Source organism: Paroedura picta, chromosome 8, assembly GCF_049243985.1.
Source record: "Paroedura picta isolate Pp20150507F chromosome 8, Ppicta_v3.0, whole genome shotgun sequence".
In the NCBI taxonomy this organism is placed as follows: Eukaryota; Metazoa; Chordata; class Lepidosauria; order Squamata; family Gekkonidae; genus Paroedura; species Paroedura picta.
The window spans coordinates 70,352,716-70,376,385 of NC_135376.1; the positions used below are offsets into that span (position 1 = coordinate 70,352,716).

Genomic DNA, 23,670 nt, shown 5'->3' on the forward strand with positions numbered 1-23,670 from the left:
AAGTTAGTATAAATGTTTCTAATACCCAGATAAATTGCACTGCAGGGAGATGGGGATGAGTAGTTCCAGACTAGGCAGCCACTGATAATAAAGAGTATGAAGCAAGTTACCTTATCTGTACCCTAAAAAGCCAGAAGGAAAACAAAAGTTGTCTGTCTTTTACAGAACAATCAATAGAAACAAGGTATAGGGAATAAAAGCTTATGAATCCTTTATGGTCTTTCCATCCCTGTGATGCATCAAGCCAATCCAGAGTAGTACCACTGGTCCACAGCAGCCACTACATGCAGTTGTATACAATTATTCCCAAGTATTGCCTTTTGAGTCCACGTACAAGCGAGTTTAAGCAGGGGACAGGGACAGTTCAGCTCTTTCATTTTCACCTTCCCCCCTCCCCCCAAGACTCCCCTGCATGGTGCTATTCCATTTGTGGACAAGGGACCCCACCGGGTGAGGTCGTGAATGGGTACAGATGGCAGGGATTTTAAAAAATGTAGTGGCTAGCTTCATCCTTACATTGCATGAATTTCTGCAGATGCCATAGTGAAGGGCTGAAGCACAGACTTCAGCCTTACTGCTGGACAATAACCCATATATATTGCAAGCAGAAGGGGAAAAGCAGAGAAGACTTACTGCTAATTACTGCCATTCCCCTGTATACCATGCAGCACAGTAGTGTATGAAGGAACAAAATGTGAATGAGGGTGAGAATGTGAGTGTACAGGATTGGGTAGCCTTGTACTATTTTTCATCAACTGATTAATAGTTGCATTAGACAGAACTGGTATTAAAAAGATACCAAAATATTACTCCAACCTCTTTAAAATATATATTTTTTACAAGTAAAATTTTCCAATAGCCAATTCCTGTTAAATTTGACAGTACTGTACAACATTATACATAACTTCCCTAAATAACGTGGAATCATCCATTCAAGGTTTCTGAACACCCCGAAGAGTCAATGTATTCATTTTGTGTGTCCAGGCCTGGATAGTAGAATACAACTGCCACAGCTTCATGTTTCTTCCTTGCCCCAAGTCCTGGCATCAATACTTTAAAAAATAAAACTGGAGTCCTGTTTGGAGCCAGTCATTTGTCTTTTGTATATATTCTTTTAAATAGGCTACACAGGCTTGCAACAGACTTATGAAACAAATGCCTTCAAGTGTTTAGCAAAATCCAGGGTTTCTTGGGCAGCAGCCTTTTCGAGTTCACTCTGAAACGATTCTCTCAAGTCTTCATTCAGAAAGGCCTCTCCTCGTAAAATTTCACCCTGAAATTAGTAAGTATAAACCTTAAGATTTCCATTGCACAGAAAACATCTTTCACAACAGGGGTAGTCAGCCTGTGGTCCTCCAGATGTTCATGGACTACAACTCCCACGAGCCCCTGCCAGCGTTTGCTGGCAGGGGCTCATGGGAATTGTAGTCCATGAACATCTGGAGGACCACAGGTTGACTACCCCTGTTTCACAACATTTCAGAACTGGTGAGGAATCTCTTCCACATGTCACAGAAAACTATGACACAAGAAATGTCTCCTTTGAAGGCAACATTTCCCCCTGAAATATCCTGTCCACCTCCCAGTACCCACTCCCATTCACTGGGAGGAAGAGAAGAATCAGCCACCCGCCCGCCCCCCCCCCCCCGCCCGCCAGTGCTGGGCTAAAAGATACTCAGAAGGGGCTCCTACAAGTGCCCTCAAGGCCAAGTAGGGGATATGAGGCCGTGAAACAGAAAAACTCACTTGATGAGTGTCCAATTAAAATACCCCTAGATATCGCAACACTCTATCACTGCCCCCCTCAGTGCAGCGCAAGATCCTTCTATCCAAATCTCTGAAGGGACATAAAAGCAACAAGCCTCGCGTGTTGCCATGTCTAAGCATGTCGCAGTCTGCAGAGCGAGCCACCGTGCTCCTTCACAGGAATGGGTGGGGGAATGCACCAGCTTCCCACCTGACACCGGGAGGCCAGGCCGGTCTGAGGAAGAAGAAGAGCTGGGTTTTTATACCCTGATTTTCACTACCTGAAGAAGTCTCAAAGCAGCGTACAATCACCTTCCCTTTCTCTCCCCGCCACAGACGACCTTTGAGGCGGGTGAGACTGAGGAAGCTCTGAGAACACCGACTGACCCAAGACAGAAAGAAATTGTTGTGGGTGCTGGTAGAAGAATGGTTGCAAAGTCCAGTCAGATTTTGTAGGCCTCTGATGGCAGAAATTACCAATTTGGGGGAACAGATACCTTTTTCCTTGGTGTCACGGATGCAATCTGAGGGTTGAAAGTCATTCCTTTCATATTGTAGGCCTCAAAAAGTTCCGTAGGTGACCTTGGTACGTAAGACAGGATTCATCTTAACAGACTATATGAAGAGATTGATTTGCAACTTAAACCCCTACTGTACTGAAAAAGAATGGAGTGCTGACAACGCTTCAGGCAAAATCTAATTTGAATGGCTTTAAAATATGATCATACAAAGGGGAAAAAATGATCTGTAGACCTATACCTACACAGCTCCCAATTTTATCCAGCCCTAATGATCAAATCAACAAACCATTTGACGCTGAATGAAAAATGTCTGGTGAAACCTTCAAGGGATTCTTGCCCTGGGTCCAGATATATCGCTGACATTGGAAACCACAACATTCAAAAGCCAAGTGAGAGAACATTTTAACTTCCCAGGACATTCAGTCGCTGACCTAAGAGTAGCAGTTCCCTTACAAAGGGAGATTAGAAAGAGGGACTGCTGAACTGCAATTGTTAATGAGGCTCAAGACAGCAAACCCACCTGCCTAACTGCCTCTCTGCACATCACCCCAATTCAAGCATGCCTGGTAGTGTCATTTGGCATCTGAAATCACTCCCTCTCTAAGATATAAGGAGACATTGTAGCTATATCTGCAGAAGTGAGGAGTGACTCAGGAAAGATTATACCCTGGCATTAGTTTTGTTAGTCTTTAGGGTGCTACTGAACTTTTGCCCTTTTCTACTGCTACAGACAAACACAGCTAACCAAGCAAATTTTATCCCCTGATTTCTCATTGATTGATTAGTGGATCACATCCAGGGTAATCCTAAAGAAGCTTGCTCCAAAAGGAGGCCGGTCAGTCTTCATTCTAGCCAGGAAACACCGTAGGGCTTTTGTCTGTGCATCAACACCCTTTTCAGACACACTCATCAACTCAGCCCTCCTACCTTCGGCTCAGGTCAGGGCCCAAAGCTCCCGACCCTTCGGATGGAGCACCTGCAATCAGATGGTCTGCAAATTTCCGTACGACTGGATGATAATGTCTCTGAAAAGATATTGGAGAAAAGGAAATGGAGATATGAATGGCTTTTAATGGTGGTATCTGGACAAGGGGAGTGATGTTTGGATAAAGCTCTCCCATACCTGCGAGCTGGTATTATATGCACAGAATTTTGATTACAACTTTGAGCTGGTTGAAATATTGAAAACTTCTAGGATAAGTTTCAAAAACATAGGAGGAAACAGCCACCGATGAAAGGTCTACTTTAAAAACGGAACAAAATCTAGAGTCCGTTCTGGTTGTTTCATTTATCATTAAAATAGAGATTGTATAAATATATTGTTAACTGATTTTGATTGGGACAGGTCCTCCCATTTTATCTTTCAACAAAGCTGTGGATCAGAGGTAATGTGAAGACAGGCAGAGCTTTGAAAAACTGCAAGCACTGCTAGAAAAGCTTCAGTCTACAGATCTACTGAAGCAATCCAACCCAATGTTAGGTTTTATAACATGTTGAGAGAGTCCTGATATTCCTGCTCAGTCAGAACACCTTTATCAGTGCTGTGGCAAGCCCACGGTCACTCAGCTGGCTGCACGTGGAGGAGTGGGGAATCAAACCCAGCTTTGCCAGATTACAAGTCAGTGCTCCTAACCACTACACCAAGCTGGCTTCATGAAAGGTTTCATGAAAACAAGAAAAATATTTATTTTTATTTCCTTATTACATTTATATTCTGCTGGCTCACGGCGGATCTCAACAAATCGACATAAAACCAATAAAAGTTAAAATCCCCCCACCTCCCATCCCACCTTTACCCCCTCCCTACACTGCCCCCCTTGGACAACAAAATAAAGCAGTGGTGAGACTCACCCGCAGAGCATGCAATTCCCACAGAGCTGTATTCTGAGCATTGCAATATTCTGGTTCTTCTAGCTCGGGCAGGTAAAGGCCACTTCCCTGAGACTCATTGTCTAGCAGTAGGTCTGTCTTTGGAAAAGTCTTTTGACATCGCAACACAAAGGGCGAGAGGAGAGGGGAAAATGTGCTCAATACACAATTGTTGCAGTATTTGTCTAATGTAACTTAAAATTTATGTAGAAAGCTCACGGCCTGATGAAATTCAAAGAAGCTATTACTTAATACAGAACAAACAAAATAAACCATACCTTTGTAATCCATAAGGCTACTGTAATAATTTGATAAAGGGCACGACCATCCTTAATGTAACAAAGTAACGTGATGCTAGGACCAGCTACCTTTAACAAATCACAGAGATGTTCTATTTCTTTTATTCTGAGTTCAACCGATGACTACAGAGTCGAGCGTATTAATATCTTTAAAAATTCCAGTTGTACACAAGCTACTATTTTAAAATCAGAAGAGAATTTTTATTTTTAAACCACCATTTCCAACAACAACCCAAACAGTGTTCTAAGAACTAAAAGAGTAATTTTACTAACCAAAAGTCTCAAAGCAGCTTGCAATCAACTACCCTTCCTCTCCCCACAACAGACACCCTGTGCGGTAGGAGAGGCTGAGAGAGCTCTGAGAGGACTGCTGCAAAGCAATCATTGTCACCCTTAAGTCTCTGGAGCTGATGCAAGTCTGAGTTGTGAATAATGTTTTCCATTATGCAGAGTAGTAGGGAAGTTAGTGTCGAGCTTCAGTTAAGTGACAGACTTACTACAGACATTTAAACATTGGAGCCAATTCAGATATCAAGCCTAATCATTAAGCTTCTCTTCCCAAATACAAAATGGATGAAAAATGACTACAGCCTGCTGATGTGACATCAGTGAACTTTGCCTCGAGTGCGTCCTGGAAAGGTGGCAAATGCAAATTCCCTCAATGAGCTGCAGAGTGATCCAGCCCCTTGGTCTCACTCTCTCTATAAAGTGTCCATTACACGTCCCAGGGCAGCCTTTCCTGCACTCAGACTTCTCGGATACAGCAGATGCCCCTTATGGCTTACGCTCTGTAGAAACCAATTCCAGTACAAAGAATGGGGGAAAGTTATGAGCAAGGCTGCCCACGGAAGAAGGGAAAACTGAAGGAGCTGGCAGGAAGGTAATGCTTGAGCTGTCCCGCTGCTTCCTTCTCCTGGAATGAATGAAAGAAGGAGCTAGCTGACCCTGAGAATGACCTGAAACAAGAAGCCTACAGAAATGTAACTTGGGAAGCAAGTGGGTGTTGGTGGGTGGGTAGTGGTGGGGAGATAACACTTAAAACTGTACAATCATGCCTGAATTTCAACTGTGTATTCCTGAGCAACAATCATTCATTCCCAGTACAGCTGCGCCCACAAAGGTGCAAACCGGTCAGAAAACTGTACATGTTATTAAGAACTTACATGCATTAATGTTCTGTTGGTTGCCAAGATGCTGATGCTGGAGTTTGGCAGGACTTGGAGAGCTAGCGTGGAGAGCCGCTTTATGAAAGCAAATGCCCTCTGCTGGGATACCTGTTTCCTGCGCCTCATGAACATCACATCCAGGCACTGCAATACTATTGCTACGTCATCATGGGTTGCCCCTGAAAAAGAGAAAGCTAAAAAATTAAAACCCATACTGCAAACATAAGAGAAATCTCCCAGGAAGACTGAAGGCACCCCCAGATTCCCCTGTGGTTCCTTTATAGATACTAGGCAATTCTGGTCTCAATAAATGGAAACACTGCAGAATTCCATGAACAATTTACATGGAAAGTTACGTTCTTCTCTCTGTGTTGTACGTTCTATGCAAGACTTTTAATGTCAAGGCATGTGGTTTCGTTCTATCCAACCTTCCACAGAAGTAGAAAAGGCTAGTCCTGAAATTTTTGCCTATCAAGAGCCAACTAAGAAGAAAACAGCATGATGCAGCTACATACAGATGGTAGCCTATTGGTAGCCTATGCAAACAAAGCCTAGTTCAGTGGTCCCCAACCTTTTTATCACTAGAGACCAGTCAACGCTTGACAATTTTACTGAGGCCCAGGGTAGTCTTTTGCCGAGGGACGTCACCGCGCCGCCTGAGCCCCTGCTCCACTTGCTTTCCCATTGGCACCCCTGACTTCCTGCCGCCCACTGGGAGGTGCTGCCAGCAGCATCTGTGCAGTGCCACACCAAGGGAGAGCCCCAGCCATGGTGGCCGCTGGAGAGCACCAAAGGCGAGCCAGTGGCAGAGCAGCCCCCGAGGCAGCAGCCGGGGAGGACTATGAGGAGGAGCCGCATCCCAGTACCAACTAATCCATGGACTGGTACCGGTCTTCAGACCGGGGGTTGGGGACCGCTGGCCTAGGTGAACAGACAAAATCACAAATATTTTCCATATTCAACAAATCTGCAATAATTACCTGCATGCAGCTTAAACAGTGTCTTGTATATGTGTGTGTAGAACTTCAAAGGGTCGATATTAAGAACATCGCCTAGACAAAACAGAGTACCAATTAATGATGGTTCTATAGCTGGCAGTATTGTAAAGCATTTCACACCTTCCCCCCAGCAGTGCAACGTCCAGGACCAAGGCTACAGGGGTTGGCTTCCACTGGATAAGAGCATGCTGAAAAACTGCAGCACCCTGATAAATTTCATTTACAAACAGATAAGTAAAATGTACTGGATTGCAAGCAGAACACTTCTGAGAACAAGCAGCAAAGCCGATGTTCCTGCCAATCCTCAGACTGCCCAAACAGAGAGCAGTGGCATGTTCAACAATCGGTGGAGTTTTCCATCTAGTTAACTCCAGCAACACAATTTAGTGAGACTCATGAGCCTCCTCATTCTAATTAGAAGACTTGCTTGTGGCTCATAGTGGCCATAGGTCCTTGCTGTTCAGGAGGCAAGGGTCTCCTGTGCATGCACAAAGGCAAAACAAAGCTCAAACAACAAAAGAAAACAATGCCCTAACCTGGACTTCATTCTTGCAGATTTCAGCACAGATGAGCCCTAAAAATGATTTTCATTGCCAGGACTGAGTCCCAGAATGTGTGAATTAGATGCCTTGCATGCTGCTTTAGGATTTCATCCAGAGACTTACCTTGACCAGACAAAATGCAAAAAGCAGAAAGAACACAGTGCAGGCTCTCTCTGTGACTTAGCACCTAGCAACACAAAAAATAAAAATTAATCATTAAAAAATAAATCAAGGACTGCTTACCTTATTAAGTGGGAAATGAACTTACCTCAGACATAATAAGAGAATGAACTTACCTCAGACATAATAAGAGAATGCAGAACAACCAAAAGGTCATCAAAGAATTCCAAGTTTATTAGGTGGGCAAACCTAAAATCAAAAGAGTAATGTTTGTGATTCTACAGAAAACCCGCTGATCATACTGGAATCATTTAATTGTAAGGCCAATCTTAAGTGTTACATTCTCAAACTGTAACATTCTTCTGCGGGTTTCTGTACTCCCGGTCAAAGCTCTTCCGCCAGGCGTTTGGTTGAGGTCGACCGGAGCCACTGGGTCTACAAGCCTCTGTTTATTATTCTATTGTTATTTATGGTTACCCATTTTTTCCTGTATTGTTCCTGTTTCATGTGAACTACCCTGAGCCTTGGGGTGGAGTGGTGGAGGTGGTATATAAATGAAATAAATAAATAAATAAATAAATACAGACACATTAACACATAACATATGACTCTACAAAAGCATTTGTTCATGTTTATTAATAGGTTTTCAATTTTTAAAGAAAAATTAAGATGCACGCAAGTATAAAACCTAGAGAGATGAAAATGTGTTGAGGATTTATTCTTACCATAAATTATTTTAAGCTAAACAGTTGGGAATGAACATTGTAACAGAAACAAACCACAAATGGACAGATACTTTCAGGATCTTATTGGGATCTTATCCAAAGAACTGGATAAAGTTAATTTTATCCAAAGAGCCTTATCCAAATAACTGTGCATGGTGTTCCAGTCACAAAATGGATTTTTTCCCCATCTCCCCCTTCAAATTTCACCTCCCAAAAAAGGTACTCTTCGGGTACAAGGAAGCCTTGGATGCAGTGGGAGGGGGTGGAAATCAAGCCACCTTTTCTTGCACAAGTGTAAACATCTCTTCACTTGCACAATGGATGTCTGGATTCAAACTATGTTTACACACACACACACACACACACACACACAAACTTTAAAATATAGCTTTGGGAATTTTATATGAAAAGGGTTTAAATGTTCCATAAATAGATATTGTTTCTCCTATGGTCAATGTATAATTATGCAATTACTAGAATGTGCCTAGTTGGTAAATCTGAAAGAGAATTAGACCTCAAAGTTCTTACTTGGCAAGACCTTCCAGCACAGCAGGCAAGAGGGGAGACTTCTGTGCTTTCTTCAATATTCGGAAGTAAGTTAAAAATACAATGTTCAAGATTTCTGTGTGCTGCAGTGAAAAGTACAAACACATGAAAACATAAGATATTCAGGCTTCACACATAACAGATTCCTCTCGATACTCTTCAGATGTTAATGAAATTTTAACCCACAGAAAACTTTAACCCAGACCTTTTTGCAACATCCTAGCAGCTCAAGAGTTTCAAATTAGCAGCTTGCAGCATTAGGAATAATAATGATAACCCAGGGCCTGGAGATTAGTCTGCTGCTGCTCACATTATACAGTCAAGCATTCAACAACAGAACAAAATAACGTATATTTTTAAAGAGCTATAATCATGCAATGCCAAGAAAGAAGACCTTTTGCTCCCAACACATGCTCCCCACGCCTATTCCAGGGGTTGTCAACCTGTGGTCCTCCAGATGTCCATGGACTACAATTCCCATGACCCCCTGCCAGCAAACACTGGCAGGGGCTCATGGGAATTGTAGTCCATGGACATCTGGAGGACCACAGGTTGACAACCCCTGGTATTCTATGTCTGGAAATGCCCAATTCCCAACCAGCCCTGATCAAGGAAACAACCTGGAGCATAGCCTTGCGTTTGCCAACACACAACACAATATCCAGTATAATACCCACAGACAGAAGGAAAGAAAAATTACCAGTTTCAGTTTTTTCTCTGTACTCTCGGAGGCTTCTACTTCTAGGAGTTCTCGCTCCAGTTTCTCCTCTGCTTTCTTCCACTGAAAATGCACAGACCCTTTAGTGACAAATACTCTGGCAAGACTGAGATTTTTAGTCATGGATGATGGAAGAGACATTCTTTTCTAAACTGCCACAAAAGGATGGCTGGTTCAATTAAACATTCAGTGCCAAGCCCACCAAGATGAGACTGAATCGGGGTGGTGATAAAGAGAAGAGCTTAAAGCTAAGGCTGCCTTCAGATGGGACAACAAAATGGAGCTAGGAGCCTAGCTTGCCGGTGGAAATTAACTCCAATCTGCTGAGGCATCTGCATTCAACCATCACTGCCAAATGGCGCTTGCAGTGCCAATCTCTGGACATCAGAAGTAGGAGGGGAAAGGAGGGAATCCATGCACAGTGAACAAGCTGTATACTTATGTACAATACTGGCAGCTCTTTCTCCACCTTACTTGAAAGTTTTCACCTGCTAAACTGAGCTGCTTCATGCTCATCCACAACATGATTAACAGCTGAGACAAATAATGAGCAAAACCTTAAAAAATTGTATTAGGTCCATCCAAAAACTCAATTGGGTGACTTTTTCTTCTAACAGTGAACTCCAATTCTCAAAATCCCCCAGTTTCAAAGGGGCTCTGCCACATGACACAGGAAAGTGTTGTTCAAGTAACAAGCCCAAACTCCGTGGGAACAGAATCTGGTAGCCGGTGTAAAAAAAAAAAACCCTGAATTTTCTAATGAAACTCCTGTGATGTTCATAAAGCATAACACAAACTGTACCTTTCTTTGCATCCTTGACAAGTTTTTCCTTTTTTCTTTATAAGACATGAATCTCTTTTTTGGTGCAATGTCTTCTGCATCTTTTTTGACTTCTATTTCCTTAATCCTCAGGTGAAGAAGTACCATTAGCACCTAATGAAAACCCACAAGCATTTATTTCCCAAGGTTTGTTAACAGAACAAGCCGACCAAAATGCAAGCAAGAGGCACAACTTGAGCGAAGGTATCTTTCACAGCATATACATGAGCACAGCTGCCACCTTATGGATAAGCAGCAAAGAGATCAAGCAGTTGTTGGGATAAATGAAGTCTTTGCTTGCAAGCACAGGTTCTTCAAAAGAAAACAATATTGGGAGACCCCCCCCCTTTTTTTTTTTTTTTTGCACTATCCCAGCCTAATTAAGAAAGTTACCTCAGGTCTAACATCATAATTCCTGCTTTTCACAAGGCCAGAAATGACTTTCACTACACCAATGGAGGCCACACCCAGCTTATCTTGCTTGAAGAGATTCTTTACTGCATCACAGCATATTTCAGAAATCTGAGAAGACAACAGTTTCAAGTTTAGGGCTTCTGATTTCTACAAGATGCAAAAATCAATGCATTTCCATCATAAAAATGGATCAAGTTTTCAGCATATATATATGGGGAACCTGATGTCAAAATGCTGTGCTTCTGCCACTTGTTTTGATCCTGTTTAATGTGTAGATCCAGAGTTTTTATTGCACCCAGCTTCCTTCCCTTTCTTCTCCCTTTCACCCCCCCCCCCAATCCATCTTCTCTGTCTCTGGAATGCAGTGCAGAAACACCTCATTCCCTTTAAAGAACTCAGTTTCTCTGGTTCTCACAGGAGGGAGGTGCAGGTGAAGTGGTTATATGCTGTGCCTGTTCTATTATACCCTAGTTCAGACAAGGTCCTTGCCAGGTTAACTTTCTTGGTTTAGAATAAACACATCTGTTGCACCAAGTCAGAGACTGTGTTTTCTGGGCAACTGATGAAATTTGATACCTACCTGTTTTGAAGAATCATTCATGAGTGGTACAATCAGGACAATAATGTTATTGTGGAAGTTGAAGTGAGGCAGGGACACCAGTAGCTCACACAGGCACTTCACAGCAACCTCTGCAAGGCCTTTGTACGCCTTTAGGGAAATCACATTGCTTTTCTTCAGCTTCCTTTGCTTCCAGTCTATGCAAAACAACATGTGACGTTATAGTATTTGCTTCCCTATTTACTAATGAACTGATCTGCAAAAGCAATTGCTTGTTTCAGTAGAGGCTGACAATTAACACACACAAGACCATAACTTTTGAAAATTTCTTATGTGGCAGCCATAGGGAAAATGCAACAAAAACAGCCACAGAAATCCATTACAAAAATATTTAAATGACTCAGAGAGAAGAACAGTAAACATCCAGGAGGCCGGCCACGAGGGGCACACTTCACTAGTGACCCGTACACTGCACAGCTGCAGGCAGCAAGCGTAACACTTTGTGATAGCCCCATTTTTTCCAATTTCAAAACTTTAAAAACAGTTCCCTCTCATTGAGATCCTAATTTGACATTAAAAAAGTGAACATTTAATTTTTTTAAAAAAATACAGAATTTTTATCGCTTGATGTTTTCACATTCATCTTACACAATCCAATTCTCACAACTTTATCTTTCTCATTCACTGGCTCAATGCAGCCTTTTTCCTCCTCAACACTTTTGGATCTGAAAGACGACAGCCTGGATATACTTTCCTATTCATCCATCTGCCAATACTGGGCTTCATGATGAGCACTTCCTTCACAAAATCATTTCCTGGAGCACTTAAAACAATGATAAAGCTGCACCCAGGAGATCTGCCCTGTCTATTTGGAACACAGCAATAAGGTAAAAGATAACAGGAAAGACAGAACTATATCTGGATATTGGAACATGAGTCAGGCTTTTTGCCAAGATGTCCCGACAGGGCATTTTGGCCAAACTCATCACGTATTAGGCTGTCAATATAAAAGAGATGGTAGGAGACATTCCTTTTTAAGTCCAGCATCCACACTGTATTTTTGTTTCATTTGTCTCCCGAATTACAAGAACTCGATCAACCCTTGCTTGTAAAAATGGCTATAAACTTTTTTATACTTAAATTCACAGAACTCTGGAGCAAGATAGTAAGAAAGGCACCTCAATCCCCAAATAAGGAAATGTTGTCATTCTGAAGCCAAAGAACCGCCAATCCCTCCAAACAGAAGAAAAAGGAAATCTTGCAGCTTAATAAACGTGTTTTCACAATCCAATAAAATATTCCATTAGGAAGTAATCACTGAGGAAGCGTTCCTCTTGAAAATGGGCACTTACCTTGGACCCTGTTTTGATTACTTCTGATTATTGCATGATTCTTCAGCCTTTATATTGGTTTTAATAAATAACACAATGGAACAATTTATTGGATTGTGAAAACACATTTATAAATATGGAACTGCTGTCCTTAGGCAGATTAGTCTTATCAACCATAAAGGGGAATAGCTAAAACTAGTTTCAGATCTGAGACTAGAACCTGGGGGCATTCTGGGCACTTTCAATCAATTAGGACCACCCTCTACACACATTTATGGAGATCACTATAGCACCAGAAACACGTACTCTGCCAGCTTCTGCTTCCCTTCAGCTACATAAATCGCTTGTACTCCTGTGGACTACATGAGTGTGCACAGCCCATGAATGGACCATGTGTCACATGTACCAAATAAGAAATAAGTGCAGCAAAGGTAGTAAATCCAATTCACAGCATGGTACAATCTGATTTCTCATAGGTTAGTCTGTAAGAGACCATGTGTCAAGCTTTCCTTGAGTGCGGTGTCAGGGTGCAACCACCAGGCTCCATTCGAGTCATGTACTACTAAAATGTACAATCTGAAGAAACTACAGGGCTATGTTTGTGCTGCAGGTAAAGGAGTTCCTGGTACAAACAAAGGAGGCAGATAACATGGAGCCGTTAAGAATCACAAACTTAAAGCAGAAAAACAAGCACAACAGGCACAGCCGCTTCTAAGTATGTGTATACATTGTTGTAATCATACCAGTTCTTACACAAGCAGCTGTACTGAAAAATCTATGAACCATCTGTTTTAGTTTGTCTTCACTTTTAAGGATCATGACTATGCCATACTCAACCCCCTCCAAGTGACGTACCTTTCACTGTTTGCTCCAGGTTTTCTAAATAAAATTTGTATTGGCTCACAAGGCCTTCTTCAAATTCTCTAAGTTTCTGAGTTTCTTTTCTAACCTGTGAACAAAAGAGTTTTGGAAGTATCTTAACATAAATCCGCCATTTGGTAACAAATACAAAGAATCTTAGAATTTCAAATGTTATCTGAACTTCAGACATTAAAGCCTACTTTAAAGAATAATAACTATGCAAGCCATCCAAGTGGCAACTGTTCTTTCCCGTGAAAACACTGAAAAATTCCCAACAGAAAAATGTCTGACAAAGACAATGGAAAACTCCAGCAATGTATACATGTAAGAAGTAGAAACTGTTCATAACCTCTATGGTTTATGCGTAAGGATGCCCTACAAATTGTTTCCTGAGTTTGCAATGCAGGTTGCAGCCATGGGCAATGCTGACCTTCTATACCAAGGTGACCTTTACAGGCCCAGTTGTTTATCTGGTTTGAACCTGACATCCAACCCAGAGACATCTTCCCTCAACTCGTGGTACCAGCAGTTGACTGATGTGCTCAGCAGGCAAGAGGAGTTTCCCACTCCACCCATCTTCCCAGTACTCTGAGTGTAATTTTGACCATGCTTGAGGGACACAAAAGGGAGGCCAACAGTAAATGAGAGGCTAGGAAGGAGGGACTCCTTCCAGCTCACCATGTGGAGGCTAGCTGCTGCCAGCTGTAGCCCACGCACACAACAGATCAGGAAGAGAACCAGCATTGGCTTGGGGACAGTACCAGTTTTCAGATGTTCCTGTACATAATTTATCTTCCCCGAAAATAAATCTAAATTGGGCAAAATGGAGTGAGTTTCAGAGGCCTCCCATGACACAAAGTCAGTATGATGTAGTGGTTAAGTGGACTCTAGTGAGAACCAGGTTTGGTTCCCTGCTTCTCCACATGCAGTCAGCTGGGTGACCTTGGGCCAGTCACAGTCCCATTGGAGCTGTTCTTGCAGAGTAGTTTTCATGGGGCTCTCTCAGCCCCACCTACATCCACAGCCACTCTGGAACTCCTTCAGGTAATGAAAAGCAGGATATTAAAAAAATACACACACACACACACAACCTTGCTCTCTTCTTCTTCCTTCATTTCCTTTGTGTATTTTGTGTTGGCTGGTACAGAACTTCAAAGACAAACAGCTAAAGCATGAAACAAGTGATGTTTTACTGCTCCCTGGTTTTATTTCATTTTTATTTTGGCTTCCACTCGGTACACTGGTTTAGGTATTGCCATAAAGCCAAAGATTGTTTTTTTTTTACAAGGGAATTACACCACAGCTTTAGCTCATACTAAATATGCAGCATGCAGCCTTCAAGGTATTTCAGGAAGATTCTGGAGAAAATGGGTAATTTCTAACAAGATTACAAAGATTGCACTTGTAGTTTGGGTAACAAAAATGCATTTGTGTACACACACACAACGAGAAGTCATGTGCTATGGAAAAAAGGCTCAAAATGCAGGCACAGAAATAATTTCATAGACATGTGGGTGATCCATTTTCCCCTCTATTCACCCACCTAATATTATTACTTAGCCATGGTCCAAAACATTATTTACATTTCTGTAATTTCACCTTTGTGTTTTTTTCTGTCTCAGTTAAAGGCCTGATTTTGTAAGATGGAGTCACATCTTTGAATATCTCCATCAGTGAAATCATCACCAGCTTCCGTACAATCACAGCCACATTGGGGTCCTGCTCCATCAACATTGAACGCAGCTCCTTCAGCTTCTTAACCTGTTCAACGGCAAAATATACACTCATGAATTTCACACCGGCAAATATAGGCAAATCACAAAAAGTACTCCTTGTTGCCAAAGCAAGGAGTAACGATGACTACTGCCAAGACTAACGATGAAAGAACACCTACGCAGAACCCAAACGGATAGCCCATTTTTAGATGCTGATAGATCCCCCAAAGTCAATGCAACACAATACAGATCAAAGTAATAAAGACAAAAACCAACAATGATAAACACACATCAGCTTGAAAAGATGAAATCTGGAGGTCAAATACCCCCAAAGGGCATTGTACTCGGCCAGTTCCCACGGACTGGTGATCCTTGGCTCTAGAGAGGTATGTCTGGCCTCAACCAGGGCCAGGGTTTCTTCTGTCTTGGCCCCTACCTGGTAGAATGAGCTCCTAGAAGAGTTGAGGGCCCAGTCAGAACTAGCCTAGTTTTCAGGGCCTACAAGATGGAGCTCTTCCACCAGGCATTTGGTTTGGGCCAATAAATACCAATGCCATTGGGCTCCCTTCCAGTTTGGTGTAGTGGTCAGGAGTGCGGACTTCTAATCTGGCAAGCCGGGTTTGATTCTGCACTCCCCCCACATGCAACCAGCTGGGTGACCTTGGGCTCACCACAGTGCTGATAAAGCTGTTCTGAGCAGCAATACCAGGGCTTTCTCAGCCTCACCTACCTCACAGGGTTGTGGGGAGAGGAAAGGGAAGGTGACTGTAAGCCACTTTGAGACTCCTTCAGGTTGAGAAAAGCAGCATATAAGAACCAACTCTTCTTCTCTACTACATCCCCTAAAACCAGAACATAACTGAATGATGACTGGCAGCATGAAAAAGCTCAACTGATGGCTGGTTGATTTGAGACTCCTTTGGACAGTGAAAAGTGGGGGTATCAAAGCCGACTCTTCTTCTTCTAAAATGGAAAGAGAATTATCACTTCCAATCCAGACCAAAGTTCTGGCAATTACACTAAACCTGCGAGATGCAAGGCCTAACAAGTAGCAGCACATCATACAATCCAATTATTTCAATTTCCTGCAATACTTGTGAGGCATGCACTAGCCTGAGCTCTGAGTGGTGAGAAAACGTTTCAAAATGGAGCTTGTTATTTGGGATTTTTAGTTTCACAGCAGACCTAACATGACCTACATTATTTTCTGGATCAGCCAAGATTGCAGATGCCAAAGCAGCTATGTGTATCTTCTTCTCTTGCAGCTTCTTTCTCCTATGAACTAACAGTTCTTCAGTAGTGAGGACAGGTAAGGGTTCTTCAACCGCTGGGGACAAAGGAAAACAGTGTTAAAAGTTTCCTGCAAGTCAACTTTTTAATACTTGCATGCATATGTACACTTGTAAAAATTCTGTTCATGTGCTCATGGTGTTTCCATTAGGAGCTGGCAAGAACGGATATTTGGAAGAGAGTCAAAGACGTTTTGCTGGTATCCCCATCAAACTTCTTCCACAGGCCCTAAGTGTAACATCTGGAAACAATTGAAGGGCAATTCATTCCTTGGCATAATTCTATCGACTTCACTTACTGGGTTCAGTAATTCACTGAAGCAACGGCTTCAAGATACAGCTATTAAACTATTCTGAGAAAAAGTAACATTACCTGAATGGAAAAAAAATCCAATAAATGCTGCAACCACCCAAAGGACTTTAAAGATAAAAGGCCAATACCTTGCGTTGCTACTGCCGCTGTTTCTTCTACTTCACTCTCTTCCTCCTCCTCTTCCTCCTCCACCACTGTAGGGGAAAACAATTCTTTAATGTTCACTTCCACCAGTCGTCCAGGTCTTTAAACACTGACCGCTTGCTTGGTGATCCCAATTGTGCCTCACCTGGCTTCTCCATGGTCTGTGGAATAATTCCACGCTTGTCTTTGATGGGAAGCAGATGAATAAGTTCTTTCTCAGGCTCGGCTTGCATGCGCCTGGGCATCTTCTCGTATTTCTCAATCACACTCTCGTGCTTCCGTTTCTTGGCATGAACAGGTTCACTGCACAGGTTCATGAATTAATCAGGATTTAGAATATATATATATTTTATATATTATAAAATGCATACACACCTCCTTAAAAGGTCTATGCAGACCCATTTGTATTGAAAACCTTCTCCTGCAATTTATCATTGCTTAAAAATGCCTCCATTCAACTTTAAAAATAAAAATAAATGGGTGAGCCACCAGCCATTAAAAACCTTTCAGCACACCATGGTTTACAATGGAAACTATACAGATAACATTTCCTTACAAAGAGCTGCCATTACAATTACTTAGAAGGGTTGGCTTTTATACCCCACTATTTCACTACCCAATGGAGTCTCAAAGTGGCTTACAATTGCCTTCCCTCCCTCTCCTCACAGTAGATACCCTGTGACACAGGTGGGGCTGAGAGAGCTCTGGCAGAACTGCTCTGTGAGAGCAGCTATAATAAGACTGTGACTAGCCCAATATCACTCAACTGGCTGCATGTGAAGGAGTGGGGAATCAAACCTCACTCTCCAGATTACAGGCCACTGCTCTTAAATCATTATACCAAGGTCCTAGTCTGACACACTAACCAAGCCTTTCTCAACTTTTTTACCATTGAGAAACCGCTGAAACATACTTCAGATTTTGAGAAACCCCAGAAGTGGTGCAACCATGCAGAATACGGTTGGGAAGCACAGCTGTGCACACACTCACCCAGGGCCCCTCCCCTTCCCACCCCCTCCAGGCCCATCACTGGACATGTTGGGTGTCGGGGAGCAGGTCAACATGAACATATATGGTTATATCACCTGATAAATGTTTAACAAATTTTAAAACATATATTAAAGATTAATTAACTCCCACCCATTTGGGAAACCCTTCAGGAACCCCAGGCTTTGACAAAACCCTGGTTGAGAAAGCCTGCTCTATCCCACCTAGTATGACACTCTATGCCAGGGGTAGTCAACCTGTGGTCCTCCAGATGTCCCATGGGAATTGTAGTCCATGAACATCTGGAGGACCACAGGTTGACTACCCCTGCTCTATGCCTCTAACACAAATTATAAATGCCAAGCTAACCCTCACCATGTCAGTGTGAATACAATAATTTTAAATTTCTGACTATTTCGCCTCCCCAAATTTTTTAGTCTTTACTTTTACCCTTCACAGCCCTTCAGCACACATTTCTAACCATTTCTCAACAGATTTATTCTTTGACAGTAAGATCAGCTCCACTCCCTCCAACTATACAGAAATATTGCTTGATACATCTAGGGATAATAGATAAGATTTAAGACCAGGAGAGTAACAAAATTTTGGCAGTTTAAGCTTTTGAGAATCAAAGCTCCCTCCATCAGATATTTATTTTATTTGTATTGATTCATTACATTTGTATACCGTCCTCCCCTGAGGCTCATATACATACGTAAGAGAAGCCTAAAAAGCAACTTATAGCGGAAATCTACTGATCACCACACATATTTAGATGCCTCCAGTCTGCACCCTGAACACACTCAATGATCGATCAACTACGGCCAGCCAAACTTTACACTACAGCTGAATCTGTTCCAATCCATCAGACAGAAATTCTCATCTGCAGGATCTGCAACAGATTTCTTTTTTTTTAAAGATATAATAAGGAAATGATAAGGAAACAAATAAACAAAGACTCGAATCTAACTGTACTATTATAGACCAATACAGCTAGCCTTGGAAAACTAGGGACAATAAATTATTAAGAGAAACAGTGCTAATCCCATAAGAAAGGACCTTCATCTATAAAATCATCTGAGATCTGACAAGAAACCTCCAACACATAACTTCTGGAACACGGGATAGCTTTATAATTTGTTTACATCAACGCACACAAAATTAATTTTCAGCAAACTAGGAAATTGTTTGTACTCTTGAAATGGCTGCAGAACTCCTTCTAAAGTGATACAGCCAACTTACCTGGAAGACAAATCTCTTGTTATAAAAGATGCCTTTTGAGACAGCTCCTCCATTAGTTTAAGGTCATCTTCATCCATCATGTCAAGAGGAAGTGCTTCTTCTTCTTCTTCCTCTCTTTCTGCAGAGGCCAATATGAAAAAGAATAACTACAGAGATACTGAAAGAGATATACACATTACACTACGATAAGGTAGTGAAATATACTACTTTGTTTTATCGCTGAGCTTCAAGAATGGGGACAGGCAAAGAACTCAACTGGGGCAACGTTAGTTACAGTGTTTATAATTATATTCTATCTTTATACCCTTGTGTTGCTGGTGGAATGAGTTCCCGGAAGAGCTGAATTGTCAGCGAATGCTGGCAGGGGCTCATTGGAATCGTAGTCCATGGACATCTGAAGGGCCGCAGTTTGACCACCTCTGCTCTAAAGTGTTGCAAATCGAACCAACCTTACTGAATTAGGTCAGTAACACCTGGCTTTGAAAGCTTGGCTGTTGACCTTCAAATATTGGCTGAGAATTCATGTCTCAGCCTACCCCGGTATCCTGTTATGTGACCTATTGTACATTTCCAGTTGGTATAATACAATTTTACTTAAACTGAAAAATATTGGGCTAGATACTGTGTGGCGTATGGGTCTGAGTGAAAGACCTTTTCAGAGTAATTTTGCGTAGACTTGAGGATACTGAAATACAAACTCTATCTTCCATCCCATGTAATACTTGTTCCCCACAATTCTGGGGCATTTCATCCAACTATAAACTTCTACCAGCATATCTCTATCAGTTGGAGTCTCATTTGGCTAGGAGGGCCTTCCTTCTTGCCAGAGACAATTCTTTTTCCTCAAGCGTGTCCTGGGGTAGATTTTATCAGATTCCTGCCTTTAAAAGACTCTGTACATGGTTTTAAAGTCCCGGACACACTACCACATACTGTTCTGGAGTGTTCGGTCTTCTCCCCGCAACGAGCTTTAATCCAGTCACATTTGACAGATTTAAATTTTAAAGTCAATTCTAAATCCCTCATGATCAAATTAATGCTTTCAGAAAAGGATCCTATTAAACTTACCAAGGCAGCTGAAGCCCTTGGAAGCATGCTCCAAATAAAAAACTTTTGTTTGCTAGTGCAGGAATGCAGTCTTCTCTAATCTATTTTGTATCCTTGGATTCTGATTGTGTATGCCAATAAATGAAACTCAAATACTTTGGCCACCTCATGAGAAGGAAGGACTCCCTGGAGAAGAGCCTAATGCTGGGAGCGACTGAGGGCAAAAGAAGAAGGGGACGACAGAGAATGAGGTGGCTGGATGGAGTCACTGAAGCAGTTGGTGCAAACTTAAATGGACTTTGAGGAATGGTAGAGTACAGGAAGGCCTGGAGGATCATTGTCCATGGGGTCGCAATGGGTTGGACATGACTTCGCACCTAACAACAACATGCCAATAAAGGTTTTCTGAGTTTGAGTCATGACTCCAGGCCAATCACATACACCGCCTAACATACCTAACAGTGCTGTTGTTGTGAATGACAGAGAGGAGAACCACGTACACTGCTTTGGGTCCCCAACGAAGAGAAAGGAGAGGTATAAATGAAGTTAATACATTAAAAAAACAACTGAAGACACCTGTTGCTTGCATGTCATAGAAGCATCTGGCAGACCTGATACAACATTTTGATTTAAATGGAATTTTGGTCCAATCCAATAGGATTCAGAAAGCTTACACATGCCAAGACCTTGATCTTGAATATTAACAATCAAAGAAAGCAAAAGACAATAAACTTGATCAGGTTTATGAAACTTTTCACTAACTTGTATGGAAAAGCACTACACATCTTGGGTCCAAAGTAGACCACAGTACCATTTGTCATCCCACTAGCAATTTTCTATGGTAATAGTTTTATTTATTCTTTAAAATTTATATGCTGCCTCTCCAGAGACCTATTTCACTTCGGGGAAAGGACTGGACTCTAATGGCAATGTTCAAATTACCAGCATTTCTTTCTTTAACTGCAGAGGAAGAATTTTATTATCAATTTCAAGTCTGTCCTCAAATTCAAGTACTATCATCCCAGCATCAAAACACTGAAAAGAAGAGTCAAATGGGAAGGGAAAGTGACTGAAATGTTGGATATGACCTATGGCACGGGTGGTCAAATGCTGGCAGGGGCTCATGGGAATTGTAGTCCATGGACATCTGGAGGACCACAGGTTGACTACCCCTGACCTATGGAACTTGTGTTGCCTATCAAACAACATTCAAAGCACTATGAACATTTTCATTTAAGGATGTATATGCAGTATGCCCTCTAATCATGACTTTAGAAATAGTACACTATTTCATAGTGTGAAAACACACAACTATGTGATCATTTCTAGGTCTATTCTTTTATTCCTGAATAACTTTTTGCAAAAGAAAAGGAGACACTGAATCTCTCCCTTAAAACTCACCTGGTTGCCTTTTCTTATAATCCTCCAAAGGCACAGGTGTCTTTGCTGCAGCATCTTTGACAGCCTGCCTGAGCTTCCTTTGTTCTTTTCGGTATTTCTTAGCAGTACTTTGCTGCTTATATTGCTTGTTTTTTAATTTGTTTTCGAGTTTTACTTTACTTGTTTTCAACAACTTGCGGAAGCTTGGGACCCGCTTGGTATTTTTTCTCTAGAAACAAAGAAAATAAGTTGACCTCTGATGTCCACTTGTAGGACTTCTTATTGTTACTTCAAGGCATTTGAAACCAAAGAGGCCAATGCCAATAAAAACAACAAGGGGATGAGTTGATTGTCACATTGAAGAATTCACCAATTAGGCAGCGTTATTGAACAAAAATCCACGTGTATTCTACCTGGCTAGCTCTCATATGACAAAATAGCTTTTCCCATGACAGCTTTTGCTTCTAACAGAGCACACCACCCCCACCCGTTTCCGATGCTTCATTCTTGGACATTCAACTTGATAGTTCCGAAGCCCTTTTTTAGGGGCTGGATAATGCACGAGGCAAGCGAGGTTTGCGCTTTCAGTTCCCCGCCCTTCCGACCCCTCCTCTGGACCGTGTCGCTGCAAAACCACGGTCCCGCTCGCCTGAGATCATCCTCCTCCCACCCCAGGGGTGGCCAAACGGGGGCTCTCCAGATGCCCACGGACTACACTGACCATGAGCCCCTGTCAGCTGGCAGGGGCTCATGGTCAGTGTAGTCCGTGGGCATCTGGAGAGCCCCTGTTTGGCCACCCCTGATCTTCTCCCATCCCACCGTCTTCCCTTTCTTTCAGCCTCCCTATAACACCCCGCACCGGGGCGCCTCTTCCTAACACGTGTCCCCCTCTCCCCAAATAACATCCCGACTGCCCTCCCGGCGCTCCCGTGAGGAATTCCCGCACACCCCGGCGGATCTTCCTCCTCCTCCCGCAGTCCTCACCGGCTTCATGGCGACGAACGAGCCAAAAGGCGAGGAAGGGGTCCGCCGACTCGCAGGCAAAGCGCCCACGAGACAGCCCCTGGAGACCGGAAGCGCGCCACATCCAGAGCGGCCCCCCGACTTCCCCACAGCGGCCTCTCCCGGAGCGGAGGAGAAAGGGAAATCGCCGCGGGCTTTGCTTGGGAGCGGCCGGGCTTCAAGCGCCTCTAGAGTTCTGCCGCGTAGCGTGAGGTGCGCCTCCGCGCTTCCATAGACCGCGGCGGCCAAACTGTGGCTCTCCAAATGACCATAGACTACAATTCCCATGAGCCCCTGCCAGCATACTGCAGAGGCTCATAGGAACTGTAATTCCTGGACATCTGGAGGGCTAGTTTGGCCACTCCTGTCATTGCCCTGCCAAGGGACTAAATGGGAAGGACTCTTAACGTATAGTGTGTGTCAGAAGGGGCCATCATTTTGGCAGATGTATGAAGCATTACTTTGGGCTGGTAAAAGTTTGGGTCCAGTGACACCTTTAAGGCCTGAACAAGGACTGAGTCCAGTGGCACGTTTGGCCAACCAAGTTTTATTCAAGGTGTGAGCTTCCCGCACATGCACGTTTCCTTAAACCTTGTAGGAACTGGGCATGAACATGAAAGCTCACACCTTGAAAAAAACTTGGACTTAATAGGACTTACAATCTTTGTTCTGCTACCTCAGTCCCACATGAATCTACCTTTAAGAAAGTTTTGTTCAGGATACAAGCTTTCATAAAGGTAAAGGTATCCCCTGTGCAAGCACCGAGTCATGTCTGACCCTTGGGGTGACGCCCTCCAGCGTTTTCATGGCAGACTCAATACGGGGTGGTTTGCCAGTGCCTTCCCCAGTCATTACCATTTACCCCCCAGCAAGCTGGGTACTCATTTTACCGACCTCGGAAGGATGGAAGGCTGAGTCAACCTTGAGCCGGCTGCTGGGACTGAACTCTCAACCTCATGGGCAAAGCTTTCAGACAGCTGCCTTTCCACTCTGCGCCACAAGAGGCTCACTACAAGCTTTCATATGCAAGCGCAATTCTTCAGATACCTTCTTCATGCTTAACAAAACAAAATCAGAGTCCAGTGGCACCTTTAAGACCAAAAAAAGATTTATTCAAGGCATGAGCTTTCAAGTGCAAGCACTCTTCCTCAGACTAGGTAAACTTTGTTGGTCTTAAAGGTGCCACTGGACTCTGATTTTGTTTTGTTGTGCTGCTTCAGACCAACATGGCTACCCACTTGAATCTTTCTTCATGCTTGTAAACAAAAACTTATACCTTGAACACATCTGTTGGTCTTGGACTTTGTTCTGCTCCT

At 42.8% G+C, this 23,670-nt stretch overlaps 1 protein-coding gene across 1 annotated transcript; it reads right to left on the reverse strand.

Annotated features, from left to right (window-relative positions):
- Nucleotides 1–816: 816 nt before the first annotated feature.
- Nucleotides 817–22,464, reverse strand: NOC3L (NOC3 like DNA replication regulator). The gene is made up of 21 exons (XM_077350302.1): nt 22,337–22,464; nt 21,374–21,581; nt 18,926–19,043; nt 16,842–16,999; nt 16,681–16,746; nt 16,150–16,277; nt 14,835–14,996; nt 13,230–13,323; nt 11,065–11,240; nt 10,464–10,592; nt 10,053–10,184; nt 9,233–9,313; nt 8,515–8,615; nt 7,438–7,510; nt 7,265–7,328; nt 6,582–6,653; nt 5,599–5,780; nt 4,119–4,247; nt 3,195–3,292; nt 2,244–2,328; nt 817–1,273 (listed from the first exon to the last, which is right to left on the reverse strand). Exons 1-21 carry the CDS (start codon nt 22,343–22,345, stop codon nt 1,145–1,147), a joined length of 2,394 nt encoding a protein of 797 aa, XP_077206417.1. The 5' UTR covers nt 22,346–22,464; the 3' UTR covers nt 817–1,144.
- Between the last annotated feature and the right edge of the window lie 1,206 nt (nt 22,465–23,670).

Bases quoted from the DNA above. Each gene is read 5' to 3' on its own strand.
- NOC3L (XM_077350302.1), bottom strand. The intron at 11,241-13,229 runs GTACGTCACTTG...TGTTTTGCATAG, and splicing joins CCTGGAGCAAACAGTGAAAG to ACTGGAAGCAAAGGAAGCTG. The intron at 5,781-6,581 runs GTAATTATTGCA...TCTCTTTTTCAG, and splicing joins ACTGTTTAAGCTGCATGCAG to GGGCAACCCATGATGACGTA.